Source organism: Ambystoma mexicanum, chromosome 6p, assembly GCF_040938575.1.
Source record: "Ambystoma mexicanum isolate Mex_15411 chromosome 6p, UKY_AmexF1_1, whole genome shotgun sequence".
NCBI lineage: Eukaryota > Metazoa > Chordata > Amphibia > Caudata > Ambystomatidae > Ambystoma > Ambystoma mexicanum.
Window position 1 is genome coordinate 322,686,043 of NC_090935.1, and position 19,726 is coordinate 322,705,768.

General features: G+C 49.4%; 1 protein-coding gene across 3 annotated transcripts in view; it reads right to left on the reverse strand.

Annotated features, from left to right (window-relative positions):
* ZFR (zinc finger RNA binding protein) overlaps window positions 1-19,726 on the reverse strand; it is a 1,119,848-nt gene that overhangs the window by 406,048 nt on the left and 694,074 nt on the right. For all 3 annotated transcript variants that reach the window (XM_069627081.1, XM_069627082.1, XM_069627083.1), the window contains one exon: window positions 17,533-17,729. In XM_069627081.1, the coding sequence (XP_069483182.1) occupies window positions 17,533-17,729 (197 nt within the window). The remainder of the gene's footprint in view (window positions 1-17,532; window positions 17,730-19,726) is intronic.

A 19,726-nucleotide genomic window follows, 5' to 3' on the forward strand; every position in this document is an offset into this window, starting at 1 on the left:
AGGCTTGGTCAGTCCTGCTTCGTGGGAGTCCGGAGAAACCTCCAAAAGCTTTAGGCCAGCTTTAAAGTAACGCGCACAATCTGGTGCCCTTCTCCCTGGCTATACGGATTCCTGCAGCAACTCCGAGGAAATTCAACCAGCTCCGAAATGGGTGTCGAGGTGGCTTACTTTGGAGTTGATTGGTCCCACCAACTCAAAGGGAGAAGTCGTCCTTGCAGGGGCTTCTCTGTCGATGCAAACTTGGCAAGTAGTCACTGCAGTAGGGTTTCACCATGCAAACCAACGGTCCAGCAGCAGGCGTCCTCTTCAAGCTCTTCTTCGGTTCCTTCGTTCAGTGGTCGACACTGCCTTCCAAGCCAAAAGATTCGCCTTTTATTCAGTTCTTTCCCATTCATTCCAGCCTAGCTGTCACTCACCCAGCTTGGTGGCAGTCCTTGCCTGACAGTCAACCAGCCAATCACCACAGAGTGCATTTGGGTCTCCTAGGAGACTAAACACCGGGAGGTTCGGGCACCTCCCTCAATTCCTGCCTACCCCATACACTTGGACGCCAGAAACAGGTTTCTCAGAAACCCTGCCAAAGGCAAAATGAACTAAGACCAAACCGTGTTTGGCGCGCAGAGAAACTCTCTAAAAAGGACCTTCACACAAAGACCTGGCGAAAAAAAAAGACTGGGCAACATTTTTGCAAAGATGGCTAAGATGGCTCCTGTGGTTACTTTACCGGAGCCGCGAACTGTCGCAGTAAATGCAAACCAAGGTATTTCAAAACGAAACCTCTGCCACCAGCCAGTCCATTGAGGAAAGGGTAACATAATATGCTACATAAGAAGCTAGACAGAGGGGATACTAGGTAACCCCCCTCCACCCCCCGCACTCTATTGTAAGATAGTGTGGGCTGGGTCTAGAAATGTTACAATGCTAAGTAAAGTCAATTTCACTTTATGGCTCTGGGAAACAGTAGTTGATCCCAGAGAAGGTATTTTAACCTTGGGAAATCTGGAAGACTTCCCTGTGGCACTGCATTGAAGGAGCTTTGTGACAGTTGTAAAAGATGTTGCCTATGGAGTTGAATAGACTTCATAACCAAAAGAAACATTGTATAAAATCACATTTAAAATACATGAGAGAGAGTGGGAAAAAGGGTCTCTCTCGCCAGGTAAAAAAAAGCAAGTCCTCAAAATCCAGCAAAGTTGCTGGGGGTCTCTAAGGTGGAGGGAATTAACACATTTTTGAGAATTCTCCCCAAAATTGTCAACTAACACGCCTCCCTTGCGACGAAGGTCCATATACAGCGGCACAGGCCCCCTGTGTTTGGGTCCATACGGCTGGTGCTGCCACAGAAGCCAATGTTGACTTAATCTTGCCACTGAGGGACACCCCAGATACACCAACCCTCATAACAATTGTTCTCCCTCACCAGCTACTCAGCACTGTTGTGTGGACCGGTGCACCTACCCACTGCTGCCACATTTAGCTCTTGCCAGCAGGACTCTACGAACTGTACACTGGTAGCTCCCACCTGCAATCCCTGGGTCGTTCGCTCCCATCAACTGGGCAATAACTACGGATGCCTTTACTCGCCCACCCTGGGCCGCTGTCGCGACTAAGGCCTACACACACCGCAGTGGAACAGGCCCCCTGGGATGACAGACTTGTATTATCCATGGCCGGGGCATCACCAACACGCCCAGGGTGGGGGAACGGCCCAGATAAGACACCCTTTGACACTGCTGCCCTTCCCGACTTACCCTCTGCGGCTGCACAGGTCTGCCTATCTACCACCCCAGTACTCTGCCACAGCTGTTGTGGCCCGCTGAGCTGCGTGCCCGGCAGCCCCCATCTGCTCTTCCAGAACTGCTGCAGAGAAGCAGACTGTTAGGGAGAATTCTTATTTCTGTGCTAATTCCCTTAAACCTTAGAGACCCCCAGTACTTTTGCTGGACTTTAGGACTTTCAATTTTTACCTTGGAGTGAGTGACCTTTTTCTTACTCTCTCATGTATTTTTTTATCTGATTTGGACTCTGTTTCTTTGATTTTGGAGTCTGAGAAACTCCATAGGCATCTAACGTTTGTATTGTGACACACAGCACCTTCACTGCAGTGTCACAGAGAAGTCCTTTGGATTTCTCATAAGGTTTAAATACTTTTTCTTGGTTGAACTACAGTTCCCAAGAAATACTACGGTGAAATTGACTTTACTTACCTTTTTCCTATGTAGGTTCAGCACACCCCACATTATGTGGCGTGCTGGGGGGGTTAATAGCTCCTTTTCCCTGTTACTCATGTAAGGGATACTTTACTCACCGTAATCCTATTTCTGATGCTTGTATCTGCTCAGATTCACATGCTGTGCATAGCCCGACATCTAGTGGAAGCTGTTAAGTATTACACGTTTTCGAAACTCGAAAAGGGACGCCGACAGGGCGTGCCAGTAATACTATCCCTAGTGTGACGCTCACTGTACCCATGATCCCCCACGCGTCAAGGTCACATTTCTGGTTTGTGAGGTCTTTCTTGGGATTTACTCTGCACACCAAACCAGGTTTAACCCTTTTGTCCGTTGTGCCTTTGGTAGGCAGCACTACTGTAACGCTCACCTGATTCCCGCAGAGGCGCCGGTCTTGACTGGGTGAATACCGTATCTTCAAAGGTGATGTGTAACACACGGTTGGCTCTTTGGGCTGGACCTCTGTGCACTGTATGTCTGACTCGAAGAGTAAGATGTCTGCAGATAGAAAATATGGGATTAATGAACTGGGGTTATTGGGTGCCTCTCTCCTCTTCCCTTTCTCTTTTCCTGTAGAACCCCAAAGGTTAACGCCCTCACCTTAGGTAAGTGAACGCCGAGCTCTCCATCTGCCTCGGGGCAGGGTGACCTAACCAGTTTCTTCACTGGATAAAGGTGCAGGCCTCTTGACCTCAGAGGACTGCTGCCCGTCGTTTACTGCACGAATGGTAAGTTCTGGGTACTTCAAATGTCTTTAAAAGTCTTTTGTAATGATATCTCTTGTTTTGCAGGGTTCCGGCGATGGCGGATGGCGGGCTGAAGAGAGTTGAGGATCGAACCCGCGTGAGGAATAGAAGCGCCTGGAAGCACGTAAGTAAGCGCTTGTTGCCGGCTTCACGATGCGCACTAACTGTCCCTTTATCTTGCAGGTGCTGAAGGGTGCTGGAATACCCACTGGATTCGGCGTGGGAAGGAGTAATGGCACGTGAGTAATAAAGTTGCCCAATGTCTTTAAACGCACCTTCTTTTGTCTTTCAGATGCCGGAATGCAGCGCGAGGCGTTGGTGACATCCGATGAACCAGGTAAGAGATGCGCTGTCACTGAAGACTGTAGTGCTAACCTGTTCTTTCTTGTCTTTATAGGTGTTGCTGAAGACTGGATTCCAGGATGATTAGCCTTTTTTCCCTTAGGCCCAGGATCAGATGCAGAAGACCCGATGAGCGTTCTGCTGCAGAGGATGCAGAATAACGCAAAGCAAGATTCATCCATCGGGTGTGGTTTAAATAGCCTCCTGTAGTGCTTAGGTGTCTCCTTCCACAGCCTCGCCTAGGTAAGAAAAGAGTTCCTGCTTTCCAGAAGAGTTCCAGTGTTCTGAACCGAGGGAGTGGCTCCTGCCCCACCCAACAGGAAAAGTAGTCCCAAACAGAAGAGGATCAGGGGCTCAACTGGCAGGTAAGTAAGCAGCATGGTCTGCTGCAGGTAAGTCCACCCAAGCATTATGAGCCCGGCGCTTCCAGCGCTGGGACTGGGCATATTTATGAGCCTGGTGCCACTGGCGCCAGGATAGGGTCCAAAAGGTCCCAATTGGGACTGGCTGGCACTCGGAACCTGGGTTATGGGTCTGCTTCCAAGGGAGTTGTGTAAGTCCTGACCTTTTGGAAGCAGAGATCATGACAAGTACTGAACCACCGCCTCTGGCTCCAGTGCGTCTGGCAGGCCAGGAAGCGAGGAAGTGCCGAAACTCCCTGTCCTTAGTCTCCTTGGTTACCTGAATACAACCAGTCCCGATTGGCTGGCTGCCCTTGCAGGACAGCCACCCTACTGTGCGAGTGACAGCTAGGCTGTGCATGAATGGGAGAAGCCTGCATAAAAGGTGAGGCTTCTTGAACTGAAGACAGAGTCGAACACTGGACGAAACATCAGACGAAGGACACTTGAAGAGAAGCTTGCTGCATCCTCCTGGACTGTTTAACTGCCCGGTGAAGCCCTGCTGCTGTGCTGAACCTTCCATTCCGAATCGACTGGAGAAGGTCCGGAGGGGACTTCTTCCCTTGGGTTAGTGGGACCAACTAAACCCAAGACTAACTTTGCTGTAGGACCTTCCCCAACTGGCTGTACTTGTTTGCTGCTGTCACAACCGCTGGTTCCTGGCGGTTATGGAAGAGGTGGAAACATGGCGGTCGTCAGACCGTGCCGCCACGCTGTGCTCACTAGCGCGGTTTACGTTCTAGTCCTTTCCAACATGGCCGCCGCTGAGTGTACTTCTCTGTTCACGCTCGGCGGTTCGACGCGTTGCAACTTCTGAATTCTTCTTCGTTGCGAGCGCTCCACTGTACTCTCGCTTAGCGGAGTTCCGCTCCTGTCCTATTTTCCTCCTGTTGTCCTCTCTCTCTCGTACCGGTGCTCCTTCTTGTACGCGGGCACGGTTTGCTTTCCTCCCTTCTTTCCTCCTGCCTTACTTGTTTTAGTTTCACTCTCTGGCCCCCCCCCCACGTTCTCATTCAGGGCCTGCTCTACTCTTATTGCTACACCCTACCGTCGGTTTTGCCGGTCTCGCGTATTCCAGCTGGCTTTGGATCTTCCTCTCGTTCCGCATCATCAGATACCTACACTCCACAGGGGTTTTTGTGCCGTAAGGCTTTTCCCCTTGCCGCACTTGTCTGTCGCGGGGTGGGGGGAGTCCCCACGAATTCATTCCCAAAGGGTCGCGGTGGCTTCCTCCCGAGGCAGACCTTATCTACACAAGGAGGGGAGGACTTTCACTTGTCAACCTTGTGGAAGGAAGTTGGACTTCTCGTCTTCATCAGGTGAGGAGGAAGGGGAATTGAAAGACTCTCAGGGTTTGATTGGGGTGGACCACATCACGGACAACCCTGCTGATACGCCCACAGCTTCAGACATTGTTGATAGCTGCTGCTGGAACAGAGTGCCAGGGGTTGAGAAATCTGTAGTCAAGTGCAACGTCTTTAAGCCGGACCGAAACTCCAAAAAGATCCTGGGACCCCTCTCCCTCCCTGAAGCAGAACGACCTAAGCTCGGGTCACCTCACCAGAGTGCTGGACTCAAGGAGTGAAGGAAGCCCTTCAAGTGTCCAAGATCCGCAGTGGTGCTTTTTGCCGGTAACTGAAACTGAGAAGTGCTGCTGAACTGAAAAGAGCCTGTAGCTGCTGCCGACTTTCAAACTGCAGTGCAGCAGTCCTCCAGACGTCCTCCCTCTTGTCCCTACGGCCGAGGCCCAGGAACTCAGGATCTGCATCCCTGCAACCAGAACAGCAGCCAGCTGGATCCTCTTCTTGTAACGTAAGGTACTGTGCTAACTAAGGGGTACTTCCCTCTTGTCTGTAGCTTTCTTTATCTCACTTGAAACTTGCAGTAGATGCTTTTTGAAGAGTTTATGTCAGCTCTGACTTTCACAAGCCTAACAGCTTGTGGCCTAACAGTGATTTTCTACAAAGTCTCTAACTTTGTGCAAGCCTTTTGTGCTAAGAAGTGCCTCAGCTTCATAGACATAGTTCAAATGGACTATGGCTCTCCTGGCTCCCTGCAGACTCTTCTGACCCAGTGACTGATTCCAACTGTCCCTCATAGGTGGTACATTGGTTTTTAACTAGTATTGCTGGAAAAGGTTTTATCTAGACTTCATTGGGGGATTTTAAAAGCGCTCTTATGCTCTGAGAACCTGTTAACCATTTTCCTTCCATTAACCTTTCCTTTCCACAACCTCAGAATTTTACCAAGTACAAAAAGTGATATATAAATGCCAATACTGTCCTAGTAATTGAAGTCACCTCAGAGTGTAGGAAGTGTGTATGAAGCATCGCTAAAGAGTATCTACTTGCTTATCTTGATTCTGAGAACGTGTTTTGAAGTGTATTTTTTTTTTTGTTGCACATTGCCCTTTTTAAAGAAAGCTTATTTAAAATTGACCATTAAATAATTATTTTACTAGAGAAGCTTGAGTAGAAGTGTTATTTGGAAACTTGTATGTGTGGACTTCGATGCTACAGCTCACATTTACCCCTCTTGAGATAAGTCTGACTGCTCAGTCACTCTACTAACTTGTGTAGTACAGACCTTTACCAATAGTTGGGTTACTTAACTCCAAGAGGTCCCGAATGGTGTAGTCTCCCACAGGATTACTGCATACAATCTCGCTTAACACAGACACTCGTCTTTACACAGTGCTGGGCCACCTTCACTGCTGAAACTTCACACACCACACCAGCATTGGCCCTCAACCTTGAGTTTTGTATGTGATCTTCAGTTGTGTAATAGCACAAAAGCACCTCTTCCTCTACCCTAGACTGCGCGGTGCGGCACTCGTCGCTGCAGTGGAACCCACAGATTGCAGCGCATGATGGACTACATGCGGGAAGGGTTCACCACCCTCAACACCAAACTTAACAGGAGCCGCGCAAACAGTGCCGTAAAAGCCTGTATGGACAACTCGGATTCCCGGGTGGCAGAGGCAGAGTCCAGAATTGGGCTGGCAGAAGAGGACATCTCCACACTCAGAGCTGATGTAACCTAACATAGTAGACAGGTTCAGGTAGTCAGTAAAAAATGATCTGGAATCCCAATCCCGGCGCAACAACCTCCGTATTATTGGGGTTCCCAAGGACATCGAGGGCCCCATGGAGGACTTTGTGGAACACACTATACTCTCCCTTCTTGATGGACCCAAGTAGTTCCCCAATTCGCTATAGAACGCACCCATCGCTCACTTACTGAAAAACCTAAACCAGGAGCGCCCCACCCCTTCGACCAATCATCGCAGGTGTTCTGAACTACCGGGACAGGGACGCACTGCTGCATGCTGCCACAGCCAAGGGTGAGCAGAAGTTAGGCTCCAATAAAATTAATCTATATCCCGATTTCTCCATCGCCATGCAGCTGGAGCGGAGGTCCTTTCTGGCAGTGAAAACGAGGCTCTGTGATCTTGGGATTAATTAAGCAATGCGGTTTCTGGCTAAGCTCAGGGTCGAGCATTCTGGGAAAGCCTGCTTCTTTACAATCCCAGAGGAGGCAATGAAGTTTCTTGATCAGCACTTCCATGGTTGAATTACGTGCCATTCCCAATTCTCGCTTTTTACTTCTAAATGTTATGTTTTGGTTCCGAGACTGAAACAGGGCATGCTACATACCCTTTGGTATTTTGGATAATAATTAATGCATATCAGATGTCCTCCTACGCATTGATCACCCAAGTTGAATTGTGCATGTCATACTTGTTATACACTACACTGCTGTGTTAAAGGCCGGGCTGCATGCTTCGTACAGCTCCCTCCCTCCCCTTGCCCAATGCAAAGGTTGTTAGTTAGTATGGGATGTTCACGCCTCTGGTTGGGGTGCCGGTGATCGGTTGGGGGGGGGGGGGGGGGTGGGGGCGGGGGGGAAGTTGGACAAAAAATGCTTAGCATGCACAGCAGGGTCTTGGGTTTTACTCCACCCGTGGTAAATGTTTCATTAGGTGCTTATTACGGGCCCGCATAGGGCTCATACCGCTCGCATTGGCCTGATGGTGGTTGATACTTTGAAGTGCATGAGCTGGAACGTTAGGGGATTAGTGTTAATGTTTTTCTGAAATTCTGTGTTAGGTAGGATTTGGAGCAGTACCCTTTGGGTGCACTACAACAACCTTGACCTCCTGGCAATTGGGACCCAACACCTTTGGTATAAGTATGAACTACACAGGTTGGTAGTGTGGCTGAACAGCCAGGCTCATCTCAAGAGGGGTCAATGTGAGCAGTAATGTGACAGTTTCACAGTAGCAGGTATTCAAATAAACACTTACCATCAAGTTTTCTTGATTAAACAATTAATGTAACAGTCTATTTGAATAAGCCTTCTTCACAAGGGGCAATGTAATATTAACACAAATACACACTTAGTTTCTCTAAAATACCCCTTTGGGATGGCACACAGACAATTCCTACACCCTCGGGTGACTTAAATAACTAGGATACTATGGACATTAATACATGACTGGTACATTTAGAGCAATAGTGAGATCAGATGAGTGTCAAAGTAAAGAGGTTTCAGAATAAAACAAGAAATCACAAATATTCTGAAGCAGGCAAGTAATTTTGAATCCTCCAATGCAAAGCAAGTTAACCCTTTCCTGGAGGGAAGGTAAAACACAAGCAGAGGAGAGAAAGGTCATTCAGGGAGCCAGGGCAGCCAATGTCAATTTGGGGCAAAAGTCTAGGTGAGCTGAAGCACTTCTTGCAGGTACGTAAAGTCTTGCACAATGTTTTAGAAGACTTTGTAGAAAAGGGAGAATCCATGTAGGGTCACAAGCTGGGAGGCTTGTGGGAGGTATAAGATGCAAGCAACTCTACCGAAGCAATCAAGACAAGTCAGTCTCAACTGAGATCAAGTAAAGCTACAACAAGAGACAGGTCATCTCAAACTGTACAGTACCTTTGGTTAGAAGAAATGGTTCCAGCTGGCTTCTGTTCCTGTGCAGCTCTGCAGATCCTGTTCCTGGGCCTCAGTCGTGGGGACAAGAGGAAGGACTTCTGGGAAATCCTACAACACAAGGGGACGGTCAGTGGCTGAAAAGAACCAACTTCTATTAAGTGGCACTTCACGGTTTCAGCTCCTCGCGTCTCAGCAAATAGCACCACTGCGGTCCCACGGATATACCACTCTGGACGTTCCTCGCATCTGGAGTCCAGCACTCTGTTGAGGTGGCTCAGGCATGGTCAGTCTAGCTTACTGGGAGTCCGGAGGAACTTCCAGCAGCTCGGGTCAGTCTTACAAGATATGCACTCCGTTTGGTGTCCCTCACCCTGGCACTTCGGTTTCAGCAGCAGCAGAAGTACAGCCAGCTCTGAGAGAATGTCCAAACGAGTTCACTTTGGAGTTAATTGGTCCCACCATCTCAAGGGGAGAAGTCGTCCTTGCAGGGCTTCTATAGTCGAGGCGAATTCGGAGTTTCAGCACAGCAGCAGGGCTTCACCGGGCAAACGGTCCAGGGCTTGCAGCAGGTGTCTCTTCAAAGTTCTTCTTCGTATTCCTTCGTCTAGTGGTCGACTGCCTTCCAAGCCAAAAAGCCTCACCTTTAATGCAGGTTTCTCCCATTCATTCCAGCCTAGCTGTCAATCACGCAGCAGGGTGGCTGTCCTTGCCGGACAGACAGCCGGCCAATTACCTTTGGGTGCATTCCTGTAACCAAGGGGATTAAGCACAGAGTTTCTGACACCTCCCTCACTTCCTGCCCTTGCTAGACATACTGGAGCCAGAGGCGGGCTTCTCTCATGAATCCCGCCCAAGACAAAGAACAAAAAGGACGAAACCTGCTTATCTCAAGATGGACCTTTCCACCAAGAAATGATGAAAAAAGAAGACCGGGCCATTTTGACAAAATGGGCACCCATGAGTGCGTTACTGCAGCTACGAACGCAGCCAGCGGTAAAACTCCCAATGGCAGTTAAAAGTAAACCACTGCCACCACCCATTCATTGTAGAAAGGGTAACAAACATGTTACATGAGAAATTAGACAAAGGGATACTAAGTAACCCCTCCACCACCCTATTGTAAGATGGTGTGTGCTGGGTCTAGAAAGTTACAAATTGTAAGTTAAGTCAATTTCACTTTAATGCTCTTGGAACAGTAGATTCACCAAGAGAAGGTATTTAAACCCTGAGGTTGCTGTGTGTCACAATGCAAAGATGATGCCTATGCAGTTTGTCAGACTCCAAAACCAAAATGAAACCGTGTTAAATCACAAAGATTCACGAGAGAGTCGGAAAAAGGTCTCACTCTCTCAGGTTAAAAATTAAAAAAGTCCTAGAGTCCAGCCAAAGTGCTGGGGGGGGGGGGGGTCTCTAAAGTAGAGAGGCATTAGCACATTTCTGCGAATTCTCTTTAACCAAGCCCTTAGTGAACACCCTTGGCGCCGATTTCCGTCCGAAGGGCAGGGCCTTGAACTTATTGTGCCGTTCCTGGACAACAAACCACAGTAACATCCCATGTCTTGGGTGAAAGTAAGCATCCTCCAGGTCCAAAGTCACCAAGAAATCCCCTTCTTTCAGCTGGTCAAGCCCATACTGCCAACGCGACCATCCTGAACTTCTAGGACTAATTATTTGTTGAGTCAACTAGGCTTGGCCGCAACCCTCCTGACTTCTTCCGTACCATAAAGTATCTGGGGTGCACTCCAGAGACCAGAGGCGCAGCGGGACCAGCTCTATTGCCCATTTCCTCAAAATGGACTGAACCTCCTGCAGCAGTTGAGCCATGTGCAGTTCCTGACGTGTTACAGGAGGAATGCAAGGGCAACTGTGTCTGTACTCCAAGGTGTGCCCTTGAAGAAAGTCCAACACCCATATGTCCACTGGTCAAATAGGTCCGCTAGCCTGCCACCCACTGGGGTGTGAAATTGGGGGGGTGGGTGGACCAGGTCCACGGCCGGTTCAGGCCTGCATGGGCGTCTTGCTCGACTGCGGGTGTGGTCAAAGCGGACCTTGGCTGCTCCAGGCTTGCAAGCAGCCCCTGTAGGCTTCCGGGGTGGTAGAACGGGAGGGCTGTTGATTTGGCAGAGTACCCCTTGGAGGCCCTGCCCGACTTCCCTCTTGATATACGTCATTTATAACATGCCTGTACACAAGTGTTTCTAGGCATGACAAGACAAGGAGGGGTAAAAAAGGAGGCCAAAACAACGATCTTACTATGCCTGGTGTCATTCAAACCACACAAGTGCGGGGAAGATGGAAGGGTGTGGGGGAGAAGTGCAGGTAACTCCATAAGTGTTGGCGGAAGGTGGCTCATAGGTGCAGAGAGAAGGGAATGTAGGGTTGCAGATACAGACCCTTAAGGGCTGTGGGAGCCCAGAAGCAGGGTGAGGGCAACTGGACACACAGGAGCCTGGGCCAGAGTTCAGTGGGTAGCCAGGTGACCTGTGCGCCGAGCAGTCCGGGACATCAGCAGGGGAGAGGAGGAGAAAGCGAAGCGAAAAGGAAGGTCTTGAGTTGCTTCGGGAACCAGAGGTGATTCTGCTCAAGTTTGAGAGAGGCAGGGAGGCTGTTTCAGAGGGAGGCCCTAGCTGAGAAAATATCTGCCCCCCCCCCACACTCTGCTTGAGGAACGAAATGACAATCTCTTCTGCTGCAGTGTCCCAAGAGAACATGCCGTCTGTCTGTTCTAATCGGAGAGTATGGTCCACTGCCTTTCCAAACAAATTGTCCCCATCAAAAAGGAACGTCTACCACCTTGGATTATACATCTGCACTGAAGTCAGTGGCCTTCAGCCAGCCTTTGTTCCGGAGAGCTACCCCATTGTCCATCTGGCAGAATATCCAAGCTGAGCGATTGTGGGGAGGGGTGCCACAGCTGCTGTTCCCCTTGATGAAGAAGATCGGGGGTCACTGGCAGCCCGATCGGCAGACACATTGACAGGTGTTGAAGCTCTGAGAACCAAAACCTGGCCGGCCACCACAGGGCTATGAGTAGAAGGGGACAGTTCACTGAGTTCTTCAGCTTCCAAATTGCCCAATGGACTAAAGGCAGAGGCGGGAAGGCGTAAATTCTCATGTTGTGCCATGGAATGTCGAGAATATCCCCCGGAGAGGAGGCTCCCAGCGCTCCCCCCCTGGAGGCATACTGAGGAAGCTTCTTGTTTGCCGCCGTAGTGAAGAGGTCCACCTCCGGTGTGCCCCAACGCAAGAAAATCCACGAGAGGACCTCCGCCTTCAACTCCCACTCGTAGCTGACCACAGTCCGTCGGCTGAGGGCATCAGCTGTGACATTCAGCAGGCCCGGGATGTGCACTGCAAGATGCCAAACACCATGAAGCACGGCCCACTCCCAAATCTGGATGGACATGTCCACGGGGAAGGGGGGTGGGGGGAGACTTGGTTCCCCCTTGTTTGTTGATGTAATACATCGACACCACATTGTCCGTGAGTATGCGGACCACCTTGTTGGCAATGATCAGTCTGAACGCCCTGAGCGCTAGGAAGATCGCCAGAAGTTCTAGATTTATGTGGAAGAGCTTGTCCTGAGGCAACCAGAGATCCGAGACCTGAAGAAGATCTAACGTCGCACCCCACCCCAGGAGGGAGGAGTCCGTCGTGATTGTCACCATAGGGGCAGGGTCCTGAAACCCCGCACCCACCGACAGTTTGCTGAGAGATGACCACCATTACAGGTCCACTCTCATGGAAGCCGGAATTATTATCAGCTTGGAATCCGGGTCCACAGCCTGACGCCAAGAACTCCGAAGAGCCACTTGGGTCCGCCTCATCTTGAGACGAGCAAGAGGAAGAGCCAACGGGCACGAGGCCATGAGGCCCAGAAGCCTCTGGAACCACCAGGCCGACATGCTCTCCGACTGCGCAAACATGTGACACGTGGCTAACAGATCCGCCATCCTGTCCCCGTCAGGTACACTCTGCAGTCCATCGTGTTCCAGCGAAAACCCTGGAAAATCAAGTCCTGCGAGACCGTCATGGAATATTTCTGCCAGTTCACCGACAGCCCAAGATAGAACAGGAGTTGGAGAGACTGAAGATTGCTCGCTGCTTTCAACGGACAAGGGCTGCGTAAGAGCCAGTCATCCAAATACGAAGATAGACGAAGATAGGCCGCAATCACCAACATCATCTTCGTGAAGACACGCAGCGCCGAGTTGAGGCCAAAAGTAAGCACTCGAAACTGGAAGTGCTCCTCCCCCAAAGAGAAACGGAGATATCTCCTGTGTGGATTCCAAATCAGAATATGCATGTACGCATCCTGAAGATCCACCACACTGAGCCAATCGCCCATCTGCCAGGAGGACCGTATCTGGCTGGGCGTGATCATCTGGAATTTCTCTTGGGGTAGGAAAAGATTGAACTGGGAAAGGTCTAGGATGGTGCGCAGGCCAGCCTGGTTGGGTTTGGGCACCGTAAACAGCCGGGAGTAGAAGCCCCCCCCCCCCCCTCGCTCCCCGAAGGGAACAGGTTCAACAGCTCTGAGGTCCAGAAGTTTCTGAACCTCGGCTTTGAGGGAGGGCGAGCCTGACAGCTGAAAAGGAGGATTGAGGGGTGGGGTACAGGGTAGGGGTAAGCAGAAGCCCGCCCGAGCGACTGACAAGACTCATCTGTCTTCAGTGATGGTCTGCCACGCCTCCCAATGAGAGGCAATGCGTCCTCCCACCGGGGTCTCGTGCGAGCACGGAGAAGCCTCATTCAGTAGGTTTTTCGGTGGTGGTACCATCTGTACCTGTGGAGGAGTCTGAGGAGCGGGAGAAAAACCGAGTCCGTTGTTGCCTGCAGTGGTTATTCCCCGAAGGGGTATCCACTCTGCGAGATTTCCGGTCGAGGAAGCACCTAAAGCCAGAGGAGGGTCGGCTTTGGGACAACAGACTTTGGGTTTTGAAAAGGGGTCTTAACAAGGACCGACAAGGATTTAGCTGTCTGAGTGCCATCCTTCGTTTTGGTGAGCTCTACATCTGTTGTAGAATGAAAGAGCTCCTTACCATCGAACGGAAGGTCCAACACCTTGTTCTGCACTTCTTTTGAGAATTTAGTGGCATGCAGCCACGCCTGCCGTGAGGTATCAACCCCTAGCATAAGGCCCTGAGACGAGGTGTCTACGTGATGAGCCGCAGCCTCCAGGAGATCCTGGGCCAAGACCCTGGCGTCGGATAATCCCACCTTAAAGTCTTCCAGCTTCTCGACCGGGATAAACTCCTCAAACTCCGACAGACCTTTCCACATATTAGCCCCCGCTAACACCAGTTCGGCATTGGCCTGCCTGAGCTGCAAGGCCAAGGTGGCGAAGAGTTTCCTCCCAAGGGAGTCAAGGAGCTTTTTGGTCTCCTTTCCCAGAACCTGAGTAGCCGTTGTGGAAGAGGATGGTGCAGGCCTGGATTGTAAAGTGGCCGCAGCCATCACTGTGGAGGAAGGGGGCAGACAAGACGACAGGGCCACCTCTTCCGAAGAATGCAGCCTGTATCTCGCGTCAATTTTCTTATTGACTAAAAGTCCAGAGCGTGGCTTTTCCCAGACCCTACAGACCTCGGCCAGAACGTCCTTTTGTAAGAACAGGCTGGTACGCTCCAAAGGAGACAGGGTGAACGCCCCAGAAAGCACGCCCTCCTGTGGAGCAGGTGCCTCGGGCACCAGAACATCTAAGAAGCACACCATGTCCAGTACCCGGTCATGAAAAGCTCTAATAGACCGGGGAAGGTCCTCGTTGCCCTGATCGCCTTGCGCGCCAGCTGACAGATCAGGATCCTGCTGAGCCGTGTCGGGCGCTGCCTTGTCAACAGGAGACAATGGAGGCAAAGGCGGAAGAGTCGGAGAAGGCACCGAAGGCAAGTGAGGCAAAGGCGGCACCGCCGGAGGAACGTGTGGCACCGGAGGCTCGGGCGGACATATCTCCCTAAAAAGCCCTTTGAAACACTCCCTCATGGGGTCGGAACGCATGAGCGTCTGAAATTTGCCGAAAAAGGCATCCTCTGGGGACTGTTTTGGAACCGGAGGAGGCCCTCTCATGAGGAGGATAATTCCAGGGACGTAACGGGGAAGGTTGCCACACCGGGCCATCCGCCGATGTATCCACAAAAATCAAAGGTGCCGACCCCACAGGCAACGAAACATTGTGCGGAAGGGGCATCTGGGCGTTCCAATCGTAAACTGGCCGATAAGGATGCGCACAAGGAACCCTATGTTCACCCAAGGAACCAAGCCCTACACCTGAGGCCGATGGCGTAGTTGTAGGGGTAGCACCCAAAATGGCCGCCGCGGTCGAGGCGGGAACGGGCGCCATTTTGTCATTGCCTGAGGGGAACTGCAGCACGTGAGGAAGTGAGGCAGGGGTCCCCACCGATGGATAAGGGTTCTTAACTTTAGCCTTAACATAAGGAACCTCGGCAGAGCCGGTACTATAAGGCCTGGAATGTTTCTGCGACATACCAACCGCCAAATTAGCCTTCCCAGGAAAGACCCTCAGCACTGCCGGTAAAAGAAGAACTTTCCTTCTTTGCCCCCTCAACAGATCTGGTGTTGCCACAAGCGGTGAGAAACAGCCTTCACCGGTAAGGCCTTATCCGGCCTCTCAGAAATGTTGGTAACTTTAGCCTCTGAAAGAGGGACCTCGGACCCACGTCTGGTGACAGCCTTATCCGCGCGGGCCTCGAACATCCGTTTGGTGACAGCAAGCCCCCCCCAAGGCCTCAGGGCACACCTCGGTCTTATTTTTGAGGGAAGCCGACAGAGGCCTCAGAGCGAGCTCCAGTATCCCACGATTCAGTAGAACTGGGTCTACAAACAGCCCCAAAAGGGGCCTCGGAGCGTACTGCGGTATCCACAGGCCCCTTACGGAGACCCTCGGAGAAAACTCCGGTAAAATTATTAGGCCCAACGGGCACTTCATGGCGGACCCCAGTGAGAGCGATCCACGCTCCTCCCAGCCCGAGAGGAACCTGGGAAGGTATCCCCCCCGGCCGGGGTGCTCTGAAAAGTAAAGAAGTTACCGGGCGTTTCTTCTTTTTGTCGAACGCCTAAAAATGTGAAGGAGGAGTTCATCGGAACACCACCTCCCACCGCTCCAACCGACGCTGAAGTGCCCGGACCGAAAGGCAGTCGCAGTAAAGACATGAGTCCCAACCGTGATCCGGACCCAAGCACTCTAAGCAAAGAGGATGGGGAACTGCCCTTGTGAAGCGTCAGTGACACGATGAACAATCTGGAAAGTCTAGTTTGAACGACAGACTAGTATATGATAGTTAGCGAGAGCCAGAGAGAAACAAAGGGAAGAAAATCTGAGGATGCAAGTGTGTCCAGTCCCGAACGAGCGGAGAAAAGGACAGATGGGCGATGCATGGGGCGGAGCCAAGGTGGGCGGGGTTATGGTCACGTGCCGGGCCCCGCGAAAGAAAGAGGAAGGACACATTTTGGAAAAAAAATTTGGATGCTTTTTACAAAGTGCTCCGGTCCCGTCCCACAGGACAGAGAGATGTCCAATAAGTATGGAGGAAAGGGGACGGAGGAGTAACTGCATTTCTTTTTTTACTGAGGATTCCTAGCCTGACGGGGAATATTCATGAGCATGTGAATCCATGCCAGACCCCATGCTAGAGGAAAACAGTTATGTAGAACTTTAGGAACAAAAATGAAACTAGCATGTAGTAATATTACACAAACCATATAATACAAATATATACATTCACCAGTAGGTTCACATACAATACACCGGTCAATGACCAACCAGGTGAAACCGGCAAGTACTTCGGTGCAGGTAAAATGATGAGAACCAGTTACAAGGACTGTTCACTTTACGTGCAAAGTCCTGCCTGAAGATCTAGTGCCCAAAAGCTCCACGTTCCATTAGAAGGTTTCTCCAGGGAAGGTATTTTCTATAGGGTTGCAATAGGCTTGTGGTAGCGATTACAAAACAGTCCACAACTATTTCAAAGTTAAATAACAATTGGTCAGAAGACCTGCAACTTCTCTCTTCCAGACCCAGGATACTTTACCCATGTTTGACGACCAAAGGTGAGTGGGACGGAGGTAGGAAAGGACAGGGGAAGGGAGATGAAGGCACAGGTATGCTCATTTACCCCTCTGACCGGGCAGTCCAAGGACACTACCAAAAACTCTTGGGGCATGCAACCACGAGAAAGCATAAAGACTAGTTGGTCCTACCAACCCAAGGGTCGAAACACCAACGAGAGTCTTCTGAAATCAGGGTTTCACTGGTCCAATCACTGGAAGCGGAGTGTTCCTATTTAGCAAATTCATGAGTTTAATGCATATTCAATAAACTATGAATTTGGGAATCAAATCCAGGTCATCAATATCCCAGGCCACAATTGTACCTGCTAGGCAAAGTAAATGGACAATTAAATGTTTGAAATACCCTATTTTGGGTTTTGCACTCCAGAAAACTATTTTAATACCGACCTTTGGGTTTAAAAAGGTGCAAGCCCTCTATATGTTCCATTATACTCACATTTATAGCGTGTACATTCATTAATTCGTCTGGGAATGACCCCCCTAAAATGTTAAAGGACTTGTGACCTGACCAAACTGGTATTAGGCAGAGACAGTAGGGTTCAACTGTACACCTTAAATATACATTGTCTAATATAGAAGGGCCTTTCTTCTTCAACTTGCTGAATATCATTTTCTTTTATTTCAGCGACAGATTTTACAGCCTCTAATGCAGTCTTAAATGCCTCAATCAGATGAGTCAGTAAATTCACATTTACTCAGATACAATGCAAACAAAATAAACTGAACATATAAAGATAATATTAAATTAAACAAAGTGTTGAATTCTTGCATTATCCCCACACAAGTATGTACCTCTTCTACGTAGTCATGGCCAACAGGCTGCACATCGCTCTGCAGAGCAGCGAGAGTTGCTTGCTGAAGAGATTCTGTCACTGAGTCCGGTTTAACCTCTGTTGTCTGTACTGAAGCCAAGGTAGGGATGGACTTTATATTTGAAGCTGGTTTTACCTCTTCCATTTTATTTCCAGTCGTCTGCAGCTTATTACCACCTAGGCAGAAGTATTTTAAACATACTGTAAGCAAGATTACATAAAAAACAAAGTGATCCATTTTATTAACTCTATTGTGTTAAGGTTAGGGATACAAAACTGTCATTTAAAATTATATAAATTACTGCATGCCCAACATACGCACTACAGATTACTGTTTAATTACAGATGGCAACACTATGCAAAGAAATGCATTACGCACACACACTGCAAAGTTTCAGAACAAAAAACAAACATCACCTTCCAGTAATTGTCTTTGATGCTTGTATCGGCTTAGATTCAGATGCTTTGCATAGGCCATCCAGTGGCTATTGGGTGGTATTACATTATTTATTTCCCAATTTGAAAATACGAAGTCGAAAGGGCGTTCCCGTAATACTATACCTACTGCGAGTTGTACAGTACACTTGATCCTTAACGTGTCGAGGTGTTCGGGAGATTTATCCTTTTTTGTTTTATCCCCTCTTTTAGTCATTTTTGCTTGACTTCTGGACCTTTTTCTTATAATCCTGAATGAGTGGAGCTCATATGGGCTCTGCCATTTGGAACTCTGCTCTCTGTGTTTTACCTTTACTATGGAGCATTATTTTCCTCCATATGTCTTAAGATCTCCGTTAGGGAGAATTCTCAGAAACATGCCAATTCCCTTCTACCTTAGAGACACCCCCCGCTCCCACTCTTTTTACTGGACTTTAGGACATTTCATTTCTAACCTGGAGAGAGCGAGCCCTTTTTCACACCCTCATGTATTTATATTGTGATTTGGACTCTGTTTATTTAACGGTGGAGTCTGACAAACTCCATAGGCATCATCTTTACATTGTGACACACAGCACCTTCAGTGCAGTGGCAAGGGGAAGTCTTAGATTCCCCAAAGGCTTAAATACCTTCTCTTGGATAAACTGTTTAAGAGCAGTTTAGTTAGTTTATTTATAGAGCGCGACCGAACCCTCGGGTAGCTGGGCGCATAATCGTATGGACAGCATAGTTACATATCGTTGCGCACAGCAGGGAAAGTACATACATTCAATGGTGCAGACAGATGGTGAAGAAATAAGCAAAAAATATATACAATAATATATACAGTAATATAATAGGACATAGCGGACCGGGTTACAAGGTGGTCCGTTTCCAGGTATAGTTAAGGCCTAGAATACGTGAGTAGGTGGTACGGTGTTAGGCGGAGAGCCAGGATTTCACCATGGCTCTGAATGGCCAGAAGGATGCTTCCGATCTAATTGCAAGAGGGAGGGTGTTCCAAAATTGAGCTGCAAGAACCGGGATGCTGGAACCTCCTGCTGTTTTTAGGTTGAATTTAGGGACCTTGAGTTGGTGCAAGTAGGGCGTTCTGGTGGGTCTAGAAGTGCTGTGTCTAGCAAATTTGTCAGAGAGGTATCACGGGGCAGTCAGTGACAGGCACTTGTGTGTAATGACAAGAGTTCTGAGCTTGATTCTGTCTCGGATTGGGAGCCAGTGGACATCTTTGCTAGCCGTGGTGATGTGTGCTTTACGCGGGAGGTTAAGAGCGCATCTTAAGGCATTGTTTTGGAGGATCTGGAGTCTGTCTAGATTCTTGGTGGTAGTGCCTAGGAAGAGTGTGTTACAATAGTCTAATTTAGACAGAATCAATGCTCTGGATAATGTGAGGCAGCTGGAGGATGATAGAAAAGGTCTGCAGGCATTGATAAGTTTGTTGGTGTATGTGGTAGATGAGATGGTGGCATTTATTTGTTTTTTCAGCGTTAGGGTGGAGTCGAGTGAAATTGACTTTACTTACATTTTCTAACTTTCTAGACCCAGCACACACTATCTTACAATAGGGTGCCGGAGGGGTTACTTAGTATCCCCTTTGTCCAGTTTCTCATGAAACATTTTTATGTTACCCTTTCTACAATTCATGGCTGTTGGCAGTGGTTTACTTTTTACTCCCATTGTGTGTTTTTACCGCGGGTTGCGTTTGCAGCTGCAGTAAAGCACCCATGGGTGCCCAGTTCGTC